The sequence below is a fragment of the Ostrinia nubilalis genome, chromosome 19 (genome assembly GCF_963855985.1).
Source record: "Ostrinia nubilalis chromosome 19, ilOstNubi1.1, whole genome shotgun sequence".
In the NCBI taxonomy this organism is placed as follows: domain Eukaryota; kingdom Metazoa; phylum Arthropoda; class Insecta; order Lepidoptera; family Crambidae; genus Ostrinia; species Ostrinia nubilalis.
In genome coordinates, this window is record NC_087106.1 from 13,264,924 (window position 1) to 13,280,593 (window position 15,670).

General features: G+C 44.7%; 1 protein-coding gene across 1 annotated transcript in view; it reads right to left on the bottom strand.

Annotated features, from left to right (window-relative positions):
- Nucleotides 1–15,670, bottom strand: part of LOC135080982 (uncharacterized) — a 48,971-nt gene that overhangs the window by 46 nt on the left and 33,255 nt on the right. The window contains exons 6-13 of the mRNA XM_063975707.1: nt 14,159–14,329; nt 12,372–12,522; nt 11,404–11,626; nt 10,533–10,700; nt 9,582–9,713; nt 7,857–7,958; nt 1,671–1,776; nt 25–153 (exon numbers count right to left, since the gene is read on the bottom strand). Coding sequence (XP_063831777.1) covers nt 25–153; nt 1,671–1,776; nt 7,857–7,958; nt 9,582–9,713; nt 10,533–10,700; nt 11,404–11,626; nt 12,372–12,522; nt 14,159–14,329 — 1,182 coding nt within the window. The remainder of the gene's footprint in view (nt 1–24; nt 154–1,670; nt 1,777–7,856; nt 7,959–9,581; nt 9,714–10,532; nt 10,701–11,403; nt 11,627–12,371; nt 12,523–14,158; nt 14,330–15,670) is intronic.

A 15,670-nucleotide genomic window follows, 5' to 3' on the forward strand; every position in this document is an offset into this window, starting at 1 on the left:
GCCGACGGCCGAGTCGCGTTTGGCCGACGACTCCGATCCGGAGGTGGAGCGGCGGCGCGGGGGCGGGGCGGGACGCGCGCGGGAGACCGACGCGGCGGGGATGTGGAGGGAGGCGGTTATCACGCAGCTGTCCTCGTCTGAGCCGCCGAGCGTCTGGAATGATGGATTGGCTCTTTACTTTGGGATTATTGAAATCTTGCACGAGAAAACTCCAGCCAGTAAATCAAATCAAAAATATTTATTCAGTTTAGACCACAAGTGGCACTTATGAACGTCAAAATGTAAATAATAAAAAATGAAAAGGTAGCCCTTATGGGGCACTTTACATGTCTCCTTATCTTTTGGGCCCTACCAGCAGTAGTTTAACCCGCGGCAATTTTGAATTCTAAGTATCACTGAAAGTCTTTAACGCGTATGCTTTCTTTAGTTCATCATCATGATTTCAATGTTGTTCACAATGTGCGAGGATCGGCTACGTAAGCCATCTTCGGGCACACCAGCGCCGCCAAGACAGCTAGGAGTCGGAGTGGTCGCCACGGCCGAAATCGGTCGGATGGATCATTATCATCATCATTTCAGCCACAGAACGTCCACTGATGATTTCCACATCGCCCGGTTGGTAACGGCCTGCATCCAGCGCCTTCCTGCTATCTTCGTCGGTGGTCCACCTGGTAAGTGGAGGTTCTACACTCTGCAATATCTGGTACGTGGCCTCCACTTCAGAACCTTGCTGCTCCATTGTCCGTCAGTTCTGCATACATGTGCCCTGCCCATTGCCACTTCAGCTTGCTTACCCATCCGATGATCTCATAAAGTGTTAGGTACCTTTATGAGATCGTCGAAAAAAGATGGTGCTGGATACAGGTCGCTATCAACCGGTCAATATGGAAATCACGGTTGGAGGTCTATGTTCAGCAGTGGACGTCCTGTGGCTGAAATGATGATGAAAAACTTGCAAGCAAGCTAAAGTAACAATGGGGCATAGTAACGCAGAACTGACAGCCGATGGAGCAGCAAGGTTCTGGAGTGGAGACCAAGTACCGGAAAGCGTAGCGGGAGACACCAACCAGGTTGCCTGACTACCTCATAAAGGTAGCAAGAAATTGCTGGATGCAGGCCGCTACCAACTGCAACCGTTCAATATGGAAACCGTAAACGAACCAAAGTCCAAAGTCGCTGACATAGCCCAAAGGATTAGCAAGCTGAAGTGGCAATGGGCAGGGCACATAGTACGCAGAACTGATGGCCAATGGGGCAGAAAGGTTCTGGAATGGAGGCCGCGTACCGGAAAACGCGGCGTGGGACGTCCACCTACAAGGTGGACTGACGACATCGTAAAGGTAGCAGGGAAGCGCTGGACGCAGGCCGCTACCAATCGATCAACATGGAAAGCATTGGGGGAGGCCTATGTTCAGCAGTTGATGTCCTGTGGTTGAAATGATATGATGAACCTTTGCTGTGCTCTAGCTCACCTCCACCACCACCACCTATTATGCTTTAAGTGAGTATCTCAATGATTTACTAGGCTCTAACTTCTGATACATTTTTCGGTTGATCTAGGGTGGTCCTCCTCTCTCCTAATTGCCGTGCCCTACAGGGCCCATAATGTTCTAATTTTAAGTACCTACAATCTACATAATGGATGCAATAAAATATTGAGTATTGAGTACCTCGTTGTAGTCACTGGCGGAGTCGTTGGAGTCGGGCGCGGAGTCGCGCGCGTGCGGCGTGCAGCCGATGCCGCTGCTGCCGCCCTCCGACACCACCACCGCCTTGCTGCAAGTATAAACAACGAGGAATTTTAATAAGGCTACCTTGTTTACAGCCAGTGTTGGAAGAAACAGCACCATATACAGGGTGGAAACGATAAGTGATCTCACTCGATTATTTCTAAAAGAAACAAGATATCGAAAAAGTGGTTACTGATCCTGAAAGTGCTTCACGAGCTCTTTCGTTACAGTATAAACTAGATATATCCGAAAATTCAATGTTTCCAGCTTCCATAGATTTGGTATCAGGATCAGTAACTAGTTTTTTGATATCTTGTATAGGTAGTTTAGAAATAATCGAGTGAGATCATTTATCGTTTCCACCCTGTATACCGTTTCATCCACGATGACGCGCCCTACCATTCTTCCCCTAATATCTGAATGTTATAGGTACACGCTAAATTATCCATGAGTGACTACAATAATGACGCTAGGATTGCTCCCTGCACACCGCGCTTCCCTCGACCAAATATTGGTGGGGCGCCGGGCGCGTCTTCGTGGATGAAACGATCTATACCTATGACGAAAGCGAGCAGTTCTCTGAAGAACCTATGCAAACTACGATAAGCCACAATAGTCGAAAGGTTGGACTGGCTGACTCGTTATCCGAGGAACGCAGTTTTGAACCCCGCTGGCACTTGAATACTGTGGTAAGCCCACTCGTGACACAAGCATAATATTGAAATTTTACCTTAAAATAAAATTTGTATTATGTTTCCTCAGACGTCCGAAGTCCATTATGTGAGAGAGTACATCGTATTTCCTTGCGTTGTCGCTAGATGTCGCTACTTTACCGTCACGTGACCACGCCGCTAGCGCCCCCAATAGCCAAATCTGGAACTAACTCAGAAACCAGAGAGCGAGCCACCAGTTTGTGTCATTGTTCGGCTCATAAAACAATAATGAGGATATGGTCTAGCACCAGGAAGGCATTATTTGGACTTCGGACGTCTGAGGAAACATAATACAAATTTTATTTTAAGGTAAAATTTCAATATTATGTGTTCCGTTTGACGTCCGAAGTCCATTATGTGAGATCTGTTTGTTATCTTCTGGTGGCTTGCGAAATAAAAGGCAACAATGTGATATTAGTAATCGTATATGTAGGAAAATGTAATAAAAGTAAACATAACAACCAATTAGCTGGCAAAAATTAACTGACCATCATTTCAGCAACATAAAGGTAAAATAAAAGTAAAGGTAGTTAATTGCGATTGATAAATAAAAATTAATACAATTTCAATCTTCTATTATTTAGAGGGTGTAAAGAATTGAGAAAGCGACTTTTCTGAAGTCACATCATTACTCTGGCCACTTTTTTCTACATCTCTGTTATAAAACTTTCTAAAAGTGTTTTCATGCCGCCAATTAGCTTTTTCTAAAATTTCATTAATAGGATATTTTTCTAAAAAATTTAGTGATGACACCGCTGACCTACAGCTACCAGGGGAAGCCTCTATTCCTGCCTCAGAAAGAGTTCGTTTTACCCAGCCACCTATGATTACCGCGGAGGCTGGCTTAACAGGTTCTCTAGTTGTGATAAATAAATTTGTTAATGAACCCCTTCTATTTTTTGAGATATCTATCAACGACCTTATCCAAAATAAAGCATTTGTATTTCTATCTGGCGAAGCATACAAAGTCCAACTTGATTGTTGATAGGATGCCGAATCTGTCTTTGAACCAAATACGGGATGCATGGTAATGGAATCTCCATTGTCTATTAAGTGATTTGTATCACAATGTAAAAGTGTCAAATCATGTACTCTACGACCCGAAGCTAACAAAAGAATTGTGGCAGTACGTCTAGAAACATCAAAAATGCTAAGTAAATTTGGATTGTTATTTTTTAAAAACTGAATGACTAATCTTGCATCCCATATTGGCAATTTAGGAGGAATTGGCCGGGCCAAAGAAATTGCTTTGAGAATGTGTTTAACTAAGTTGTTAGAAGATATTTTAATGTCAGAGAGTGTTTCACAAATAGATGCTATTACCGATTTGTGCACAAGAATGGAACGATATGCTAAACGATCTGTTAGAAACAGTTTCGCTAAGTACCTTGCTACGTTATCAGGGGAAGGGTTTTTAAAATCTAAGCTATTTTGAAGACACCACTGCGACCATCTATTCCATATTGGGGTATATGTTTTTAGCGTCGAAGATCTCCAACACGTCGAAAGAAGCTGCTTCTCGTCCGCTGTCCAACTTCCTGTTAAGGCGTCCCAGCCGAAATGAGCCAAGCTTCCAGCTGTAGGTTGTGAACTTGAGCTGGTGGCCGTCCCGTCTGAGTGTCTATCAGTGTCGACGACAGGTTCTGAATCTTCACAGGGCGGGCTAGGGCCCGGTTTTTCAAATCTGGGCGCCAAAAGGGCTTCGTCCACTTGGGTGCAATTATGATGAACTTGCCTGTTGCCGAGTTGAGGTGATGGAGTACTCGAGGCAGCAGGGATGGTGGAGGGAACACCCACGCTAGGTGGTAATTCCAGCACCTGCTGAACGCGTCGTGAAAGCAAGCGTTCGAGTCTGACAAGTCTAGCGTAGCATAGTTCGATACGACATGAGCTTCGCTGGAAGCGAAGAGGTCTATTTCGGGGGTTCCCCAGCGGTTGAAGACCTTTACTGTCGCTTGGTGTAGTAGGTACCATTCTGAGCCGGCGCGATTGCGCGAGAGGTGATCGGCTTCTGTATTGTACCGGCCTGGCAGATGGTGAGGGACCAGTACTATGCTGAGGCTGTCCGTCAACGCTAACAGCTGTCTGGTCATTTCGAGTAGCTTCGCTGATCTCGTCCCGCCCTCGTTCTTTATGTACGACACCACGGTGCGATTGTCGCTCTGCAAGATTACTGTAGAGCGTTGAAGAACCTCTGCCTTTGACGAGATAGCGGCTATCACTGCGTACATTTCCTTTAGATTGCAATGCCATCTTTGTTGACGACGATCCCACGTGCCTTGAAGTGTATCGTTGTTTACCGTGGCGCCCCATAGAATGTCTGATGCGTCCGTGACTAGGTAATTTGTTGGAAAAACCGGTTGGTGAATCGGGGTCTTCTGACTTATGTTGTCGAGCCACCATTCCAACTCTGACTTTACTTCGTTCGTGATGGGACTGGGTCGCCGCGGGCTTTTTCGAAGTACATGGCTGTGTCGCTGCAGCGTTCGGCAATGCAACCTTCCTCGGAGAGTGGTGAAGGTTGCGAAATTGAGGTACCCTAAAAGGCGTTGCGCCTGTTTGAGGGACCAACTGCCGGCTGCCAAGCGGGTCAATATACATTGGCGAATCTTCCTCACCTTGTCCAGGGGTAGACACTTGGTGTTGAGTTGTGTGTCCCAAAGTATCCCCAGAAACTCTAACGACTTTGTTGGCGCAAGAATCGACTTTTCCCAATTGATATTCCAACCCAGGCTGGAGAGGTATGTCAACGCTACCTGAACATGAGCTTCTAACATTTCTCTGTTCTGATGCACAATCATGAAATCGTCCAAATATACTATCAGGCGGAGACCTTGGCTGCGCAGTAGTTCGGCCACCCAATTTGTGACAGAGGCGAACATTCTTGGTGCTGCAGCTAGTCCGAAGGGAAGGCAAGTCATCTAGAGTAACCGACCCTCGTAACTGATGCGTAGGAAGCATCGATGCTGCTCCGCAATTGGCAAGTGGTAGTAAGCTTGGCTGATGTCCAGTTTTATCATCCAATCGTTGGTTTGTAAGAACTTGGGCATTAGGTAGTGATGAAATAAATGAAAAGTTTTGGGATTCATGAACTGATTCAATGCTTTTAAATTGAAAATGACCCGATTTTTGCCGTTGTTCTTTGTTATGATAAAAAGTGGGGAAATGAAAGACGGAGTTAAGGGAGCGGGCTCTAGAACCCCGTTCTGAATCAATTCTTGGATCTCTGATGACATCATCACTGATGTTGGGGTTTGATATTTTTGCATTATTTCCGGTGTTGGGAATACTAATGGTGGCATTTGATCGAAAGGAATGCGCGCTGACGAAATCAAATTGAGAATGGTTTTTGGAGGATCTAATTTGGCCCAGGCTGCTCGATATAGCCTGAGACAACCGCCCGAAAACCGTCTCGAGTCATTTGTTTCTATACCTGCTACCTTGATCTTTGCGCCCCCCCTTTTTCTTTTTGTCTCGTTGATCATAGTTACGCTTTTCCGATTTACCCTGTTGTTTATTTTTTGACTGCTGTGTATTTCGAAAGGAGTTCTCACGAGACGTTGAGGCAATGGGGGACTTCGAGCGCAATGGAGATTTAAAACGAGAAGCTGGCTTTGCCCTAGGCATGCTTTCCTTGACCAACTTTTCAGTACCGCCTATTTTTTGTAAATAACCGGCCAAATCTAGAGGGTTAAACATGTATTCCGCAGAAGGGGGAATCTTTTCGATATCTTCACGCGTAAACTTTTCTTTCAAACACTTAAGAAGTGCCTTACGACGAAATTCTAAAACTTCTGCGCGTTTCCCGCATACCATTTGCAGAATATCATGTGAAACCGCTTTATAATCAGAATCATTACCAAAAAGTTCTCTTAACTTATCGTGAATTGCAGATAATTTAGCACTCGGTTGCGAAGACCACTCAATAAGTTTCCGTAACGCCGTATTCAGCGATTCGTTTTGTGCCAATAGGGCATTCGATAACGCCGCAAAACTACGTTCCATTTGAAACCATCTAATCGGAGCGAAAGGATCTTCCAAACGTCTCAACTCCTCATTTATTTTTAATTCGCAAAAACCCGGAAACGCCACGTATTTTTTCTGCACATCCGTATAACGCACCGCATTCCACTCCGTAGAATTGAATCTCTGCATACTAACAAGCTTAGAAACTCGATCGGGATCAGCTTTAGGAATCGAGGGCTCTTTAACGGAAACGTCAAGCTCCGCGATGTCGCCCACCGGAGCGGGGGTACACAAAAAGGGGGCCTCGAGCACATCGCGTGAATCCGTTCGCGGCACGGTCGACGTCACAGAGGCCGAAACACCGGGATGCATGGCAGCCTGATACGCGTAAAATATATTGTTAACATGACTCACCAGCCGCTGGGACAGTATCTCAAACCTCCGGTCCAAGTCCCGCGTGGAGTCGCGCGAGCTGCTGCTGGCGCGGCGCCGGCGCCGCTTGGGGCGCGGCTCGTCGTCCTCGGAGCTGGAGTCGGCCGAGGAGCTGGAGCTGGGCGCGCCGGAGCGGGGCGGGCGCCGGCCCGCACTCGAGTCGCCGTCGCCGTCGCCGTCCGCCGACCGCAAATGTTCCCGTCCGCCGAAAGTGTCCGTCGTAGGCATGGTCGAATGATTTTCACTCATTTCACTTCACGCAACGGTATTTTGCAAAAAAATATTAAACTTTCTACTTTTATCTCGAAAGTTAGAAAAATTATGAAAATAAAAAATTTTTGTAGGTAGAAATGAACGTTATGATTGAAAAATCTAACGACAACCGTTCGGTTCGAAAAACGACGCAACAATGACACAAACTGGTGGCTCGCTCTCTGGTTTCTGAGTTAGTTCCAGATTTGGCTATTGGGGGCGCTAGCGGCGTGGTCACGTGACGGTAAAGTAGCGACATCTAGCGACAACGCAAGGAAATACGATGTACTCTCTCACATAATGGACTTCGGACGTCAAACGGAACACATAATATGTAGCTTAGTACGAGGGGCTAACGGGATTATTAGTAGTAACTAGACTGTGAAAAAACACATTACTAATATTCTGTTTTCGATGATGTCACCTCAAAATAATGCTGGATGCTTCCAAAACGAAAGAATTCAGGCTCCACACGTGCTTGTAAGTTATGGGGAATTAGGGCTACGAGCATTTGGTCTGACTACTAATACGCAGAAAACAATACCAACACCTAGAATTACTAAAGACTAAAGACAACAATCATGCACACAATAATAACCAAAGGATTTAAAAATAAAAAATCATGCTAAGGAAAACAACACTCCACGAGTGTCAAAAAAGGCTTTATGCCCCCAATTAAGCAGAAAGTGCAACTGAAAAAAAGTGTGTGAAAAATCTGATCAGGCTCCACACGTGCTTACAAATTATGGGGAATCAGGATTACCTGGTCAGCACGGTGGTGATGGTGGAAGACATAGATCCTGACGAGGTGTCGGATGCCGTCTCCCGCGTCCTTCGACTCCGTGAGTATGATTTCTCACTGCGCCTGCCAAAGAAGGCAGTTCCATTAAGAAACTGAGTGTGTGTGAACACAAAGGTGACGTTTCTTGCGCTGCTTCTTCTCAGCACTGGCCCATTTATTGTCCCGAAGCAGTGGTAGGGTTAAAGTAATACTGGTTCGCGCTTTTTAAAAGCTTATTTGCAGAAAACAGTTTACTTTTATGACTTTTAAACCATCCGTAAATCTATCTCTGGAATAGAGACCCCTGAAAAATGATTTTCAAGTCCGCTTGCTAATAGAGGGATACTCGTTTTTACCCTTAGAAAATTAATTCCTCTATGTTTTTACCACACAAAAAGCATGTTTTATTGTGCAAAGCAATGGTCACTCCAGGACCTAAACTGGCCTGGGACCTGAAACGAAATTAGAGGCACCTCTTCAGTGTACAAAACGGAAGACAGACGATTTAATAAAAGTTTGTCTTCATAAAAGGAGAGGAAACACACCCTAATTATTTAAAGTTCCAGCAGGACCAGCATTTGGAAGATATGAAGAATAAAAACATCAACAAAAATGGACTTGCTGTTATTTACGATCAAGGAGGTGTATTGTGATACAGCCTGTGAAGGTCGATCAAATGTATCTAACCTCCTGAAACCATATCTGCCTATTTCAGATAGGTAGGTACTTCCAAATCTGTGCATTTCAAGATTGCATCAGTTTGATGACATGTCTTCAGCATATTATTCTTCTTTTTTAATCGATGATAATCTCCGTTCCTCTAAACTCTAATGAATAAACTTTTTGTGGATGATAGGGAACAAGGAAAGGAAGCATAAGATCTGAATGGGTCGAGGTGAACTACGCTTAGACGTGGCCCTATACATAAAAGATAACCTTTGTTTGTCCCCATTCATCCGCTTTGGAATGGAGGGAAATTTCGAACTCCTCCTATGTTCTTCTGATTAATTTCGTTGCGGGTCCAATGACAGTTTAACTTTCCCCGGGCCAAACTTGACCTTTATTGGTTGGGTTTTATGGCGGTCAAGCTGTAGATCCTGGCTACACAGAAGTTGCAGCGGTCGGAACGAGAGGTAATAGTCCCGAAACAAAAAGACTAGCGGCCGCCCGCGACATCGTACGCGTGGATCAGATTTTTTCATACAAATGTTTTTTCCCGCTAACTCTCGTTCTCGTAGGAATTTTGCAAAATCCTGTTGTAACTAAGCTTTAAGTTTATCAAGGTACCTGCATGCCAAATTTCAAGCGTCTAACTTAAGCGCTTTAGATTTTTCATACAAAAGGATTTTCCCGCTAATTCCCTTTCCCGTGGGAAAGTTTTCTTAGTGCACCTCTACGGTACCTAAGCTACGTCCCATCCAAATTTCAAGTGCCTACGTTTAGCCGTTTAGGCTGTGCGTTGATATGTCACTAACGCCCGTATTCACAAACGATGTTTGCTTAAGTGAAGCAGCTAATCGAACGCACAGCGTTGAATAAAGCTCTGTAATTGGTTCATGTGTCACCCTTTGCGTCCACGCGCATTGAGATACCTCATAGTAATGTTTGTGAATACGGGCGTTAGTCAGTCAGTTTCTCGTTTTATATATTTAGATAAAGCAATAGCCCTGGAGTTATGAAGCACAGCCACTATCAGATATCGTTTACCTGGGCGATTCCACGTTGCCCGGGCCGCCAGTGGCAGCGGCGCCGTGCGTGAACAACTCGCGAGGCCACACGCGCCTACCGCCGCCGGTCGAGCCGCCGCTTAGGGAAACTGAAGCGGGCTCGGGCGCACATCTGGAACGGTTGAATTATAATATACAGGGTGTCTCAGAAAAGGGGCAGGGGCGAATAAGAGAGCACCCCGAGAGCATAATACTTAGCTCGATAAAGTTACTCGTACCTTACTCTAGAGACCTAGAGACAAAAGCTCAGAATTAAATAAAGGTCATAAGAATTCGTTTCAAAAAGAGAGCGAAACAAAGGACGTCCACTACTGGACAAAGACCAAGGATTTCCATTATCGACCGCTTCTGCGCGTTACCTATGTTTGGACACACAGGAAAAGTAAAAAAATACGTAATTTCGAGCTTTTCCCAACTTATCTGGCAGAAAGTTAGCTTCCCCCAATCAAAGTTCCCCCAAATAAAAGTTAGCTTCGAAAGAGAGTTTACACTCTATGGAATTGTAAACCTAAAAAGTACCTAGTACTTGTTTTCGGGACTGTCTGAGCTGAGATTTACTATTAAAATTCATTCGTTTCAACCAAAGGACTCCATTGCTGGATGAAGGCCTCAAGGATTACTACAACAACATGCCCGCATCATCCAATTCAAAGACAAAAGGATCAAAACATTACCCTCTAAGTTCTTAAACTTCTACGAATTAAAAGATTTCTTAAAAGTCGACCGTTACAAACTTATATGATCACCCCCTTTACTTTAAAGAACCGTTTCAAATGGTACCAACACTAGTGACTGAGTTTCTCGCGCTGCTTCTCAACACTGGCCAATTTGTAGTCTCGCAGCAGTGGTGTTGTTAAAGTAATACTAGGCCGTGTAAAAGGGCTTTTTAAAAGCCTACTTGCAAAATAAATTAATTTGAATTTGAACTCACTCTGCTCTCCGCAATAACAGCGAGTCCAGATGCGCCGGCGCGGTATGCGACATGTGGATATACGCTTCGTGTAGAAGCTCTCCTGGTAACGTCCACAGCTCCGTCTGCCGCTCCACCAGTTGTCTGACGACGTTGATCACGTCGGCGCGCTCTGATAGCTGCTCTGCACTGGAAAAAGAAAGAAAAAAGTTAAGAGAGTAGGTACTATAGCTCTGGTCTTCATCATCTTGGATTATAACATGCTGGCTGGGTGAGGTCCCATTATAAAATGACCGTAGCAGTTGCAACACCGCTTCACTAGAAACTTAATTTCAGGAATATTTCAACATGGTCCTTCGAGCCGGATATGTACCATCGGCCTGCGAGTTGTTACCGCTAGTACTCGGGAGCACACATTGGACCCTGAGCCTCAGGGTCATCCTCCGGGGGGAGGAGGTCCTCAGCAAAGCTGCTTTGAAGAGAGCCAGATGCGGCATATGCGTGTAGTAAGCCCTGTGTGTGTGCACCTCATATCGCGCTGGTAGTGGATACCATGTGGTTTTAGTGGATAGGCCCCGCCTCTCTGGTGGAGAGAGTCCCACATTACCCCTGGCTGTCCCCGTAGCCTGGAGCATGTGCAAAACATGTCTGCATGTAAAAAAGATAAAAAGGTCCAAGGACTTAGGGACTCACTTGGCGGGCTCGTTGGGCTTGTTTTTATGCAGGATATTGGGCGCGAACACAGTGACGTAGTTGGCGTCCATCTTGATGCTTTACCAGCGCTTGAGAACACAAGAGATTAGCTCATGGGTTCTTTGGAGTTCCTCTTGTGCAGGATCTTATACCATGATAAATATTATAAGGTTGGCAAAAGAAAACACTCGGGACTCACTTGGCGGGCTCGTTGGGCTTATTCTTGTGCAGGATATTGGGCGCGAAAACAGTGGCGAGGTTAGCAGCGTCCATCTTGTTGCCGGGCTGCGCCGCGTCGTCCGCGTGCGCTGCGAGCTGCGCTAGGAACGACAGCAGCGCGTGCAGCGTGTCGCGGTGCGCCGCTGGCAGCAGCTGCACGATTAGTCGCAGCGCTTCCCACTGGAGTCTGCGGTTGCGGATTTCTGGAAGAATATTGAAGCTGGTTTCACTACTGGATCAGAGCTGTGACTAAGGAGCGTAGGCAACTTCTATTTAGTTTGGACTTATACTAAAGCTGTTTATTTAAAGCATTGGTTCCCAAACTTATTTGAGACGCGCCCCCTTTCGACCATGCAAAAATTCCGCGCCCCCCCTCCTCCAGTCAAGATTATCTAATGGTCGTATCGAGCAGCCTGGAATGCATTCTCTCAGCGGTCGCAGGTTTCTTACAAAGCTCCCCTTTAAAGATCTTTGCGGGGGGCGCGCCCCCCACTTTGGAACCAATGATTAAAAGTAATGAACTGCTCATGATACTTACATGATTGTCACTGGGTTAATCACGTTTATTCCCTAAGCTTGTGTCCTAGAGCACTAAAGGATTGTCTTTATGTGATTAACATTTCAGATTATACAATGCAAGTTTCAAATGATTGTCCGGTATGAAAAACATCCCATGCCACGAAGGGTGCTTAAATCATGTTATAACCAATGCTCATAATTATCCTATAAAGTATGGCTACAGGATATTCAGCAATACCGATTCAAAGTTTCAAGACCTTAACCGTTACTTACTTGTGGCAATCTTGAGCAGTAATTTGTTGTAAATGAAAAAGGACAAACTTGACCTTCACTGGTTGGGTTTTTATCCTGGCTACACAGGAGTTGCAGCGGTGGGTAAGAGTGGTGGGAATAGTCCCGTAAATAAAAAGTATTTAAGCTCTAACTCACTCTGTGTATTAAGGAAGGCAGAGTACAAGTCCCTGCAGAGGAGCGGGTCGGGCAGATCCCGCAGGAACTCCTTGAGCAGCGTGGCCACGTCGTGCGGGCACACCGCCGTATCCAGCGCCGCCTCCTGGCCCCGTTCCCAGTCTTCCCGTAGCTGGAAATGAATATGGAATAGTTGTGAAAGGAGTATCTAATAATTTTCTCTGTAATGAAAAAACTTAAAGAATGGAGGTCTAACTAAAGTATAAACGTTTGCATGTAGCACTGATGGGTTTAGACTAGATATTGCAAAGGGCCGGTGCCCTTTTAGGTACACCAGATCACCCTCTGAGACGTATAGGAGCATCATTTACGCGTGTTTATCGTTAGTAAATACTAATTCTGATCGTGTTTGCCGGCGGAGAAATACTGAAGTAGCATTTCCAATATACGCAACCGAGCCCTGCCGGGTTGAGAAACATACCGGGTTGCAATCTTTAGTTTCGGCAATTCTACGCTTGACTGGATTGTTTGAAACTAAACTGAAATAAAGAACAACATAAGATGAGAATAAGTGAGTAAATACACAATATTCTCGGGCTCATTACCTTCCTAAATGGTTCGGGCGTTGTTGTTGTGGAGCGCAGGGAGGGCTGCGAGAGGTGTCCTACAAAAGTTTTCGGGTCTCATCGGATAGCCGAGTTATTGCCGAAAAACAAATTTTAAGCGTTTTCCAAGATGGCGGCGAAAGCTCCTAGGAAGGCTTGGTCGACGGTCTCAAGTTGGGCTTTTCTGGGTGTCCCCTACAACATGTTGAAGGATTGGAAGCGCAAATTCATTTTCTTTTATTTGCCTTTTTTTCGGACGAAATGACTGGACTATTTGTTTTTTCTCTTTTGTTTGTTTTTTGTGTATTGTCTCATCTCATGTTTGTTTCCAGCTCTCTCCAAAAATGGACACCGCAGAATAACAGCGTCGTGTTCTGGTTTTATTACACTCCAGAGCATGACACATGCTGAGCGGTGGCCAATTTTGGTTCTAACTTATATGTACTTGTTTTTTGTTATCTCATTCTGTGTGTTATATTTTTTAAGTTTGAACCAAATAAATGTTTTTCTTTCTTTCTTTCTTTCTAAATTTAATTTTATAGATGGCTCAATCGCACGCTTTTTCATATCGCGTAAAGTAAACACACTTTGTATCCAAACCACAGCGAACGTGCGATCAACAATAAACGGGCGATGTTTCCCAAACCTCGCTACAGTGTTGCCAGTACTTGCCAGCCCACGTCAGAGGTTTGTTTCCAATTCTGGGTCAACTGCTCGGCCGATTCGTTTGGGAAAACATCTAATTTCGGCTGTCAATGTTTTCCGCGGTGTCGTAAGTACGGATCTTGGATTTACTGAGCTCCTTTCTATCATAGCAACTGCTCTTATGTTTAAACTGTTTCAATGTAACTAGCTGCGTCGAAATAGGCAAGGAGGACATTTGAGTTATTTTCTAATAGCCTAACCTACGAGATTTTTCCATAAATTCTGTGCCTAATATACGAGTGCATCTTGAGACTAACTAAACATCTTAGATCTCTATGTCAATTATTTTTTAATTTCGCTCCATACTAACACCTATTTTTTCTTTCTCTACCATACCACCCTTCATGAGTAATTCACAACTTTTCATCTGATTTTTTTTATCCTGTCTTCCAATACAACTGATACTGCTACACAACCGCGAGGGGTCACTAGAAGACTATTTACACTTCTACTGAGGAGGTTCTGTGCCACACTTATGTATTTACAGCTATAGCTCACCTGTCTAACTCTTTTCTTGGAGGCCGAGACCCTGAAGAGTCCTTGCGTGTGGAGCCCCACCCTCCTCAGGTGGGCCAGGCAGGCGGAAATCAGCGCGGGCACCTTCGGCCCGCCGCCCCCCGCCTCCTCCAGCCCTGACCACCCCCAGTCGCCGGAGTCGCAGGACTCGCTCTGGAAAACATGCGGAACTGCTTCATTCTTAAATAGTCGGGAATAGAAATTGAAATACCTACATGTATATGCACATTCCACAATAATCATTACTGACTGGTGTAGAGTTAGGGCGTGTAGAGTAAGAAGCTAGGCTCTACATTTCATCTCGGCAACATTTTACATGAAAATATTTTTGATGGGATACTAATAATATACAATTTTTATCAACTTCAACTCCTCCCTAAACCTTCTCATCCCCCTTTCTCCTATATACAATAATTAAGTATGTTTAGTTGCCAGTGTCCTAAGACCGAAAATTTTCTCTACCAAACGAACAGAGCATAGTTAAACTGTTATCGTTTGTTATTTTTTCTCTTTATCTCTCATACACGTATAAATAATAAGTACTTCAAATACAAATAACAATCTTGTACAAATATAATTAAGATGAAAAGGTAAATTGGAAAACCCACAAAACAATTAACTAAATTGCATTCGTTGATATACAAATAAACGTTATAACTAGCGGGCAGCCGTTGATTTGTAGATTCACGTTAAAATTTTACGAGCTGTAAATCTTCTGACGAAGTCATTGCTTGGCAGATGTGTTCAGATATTGGGGTTTCAGAAACGGGGGAAAAAACATGCCGGAATATCATAAGAAAGCCACAAAGCAATATTTGCTGGTAAAGAAGTAACATTACATATGCAGATCTGTGTGTAATGGTCCTCATAAATTGTTTTAGCCAAAACAATTTATGAGGACCATTACAATATTTTTGAGGTTTTTACGAAGGTATACATAGTTTCTCATATTCTAAAAAGGTATTATTGTTACCCTCTTGGAATAGCCTTATGGTAGGAAGACTTGTTCTCCAATAACTAAGACTATCACCTCATAAAGAGAGTTGTGTGTTTCGCTGAGGCAGGCACATCGGTCCTACGTGAAATGATGTGAAATCTATCTATTGCTGGGGCAGAATTGATATCTTGAGTTGGTGAATAGAATTGGTGAATTCAAAGACAGCCAATTTTGAGAAGGGTAAGATCAGCTATTGCTAAAATCAAGTGGCAGTGGGCGGGGCACATAGCTCGTAGAGACGATGGCCGTGGGGCAGAAAAGTTCTTGAGTGGCGACCACGGGCTGGAAGACGTAGCGTGGGCAGGCCTCCTACTAGGTGGACCGACGATCTGGTTAAGGTCGCGGGAAGAGCCTGGATGCGGGCAGCGCAGGACCGTGCATTGTGGAAAACCTTGGAGGAGGTCTTTGTCCAGCAGTGGACGTCATTTGGCTGAAACGAACGAACGAACGAAGATGATCAGAATAAGGTGGAATTTGAAGAGTTGTCTAAAGGTGTT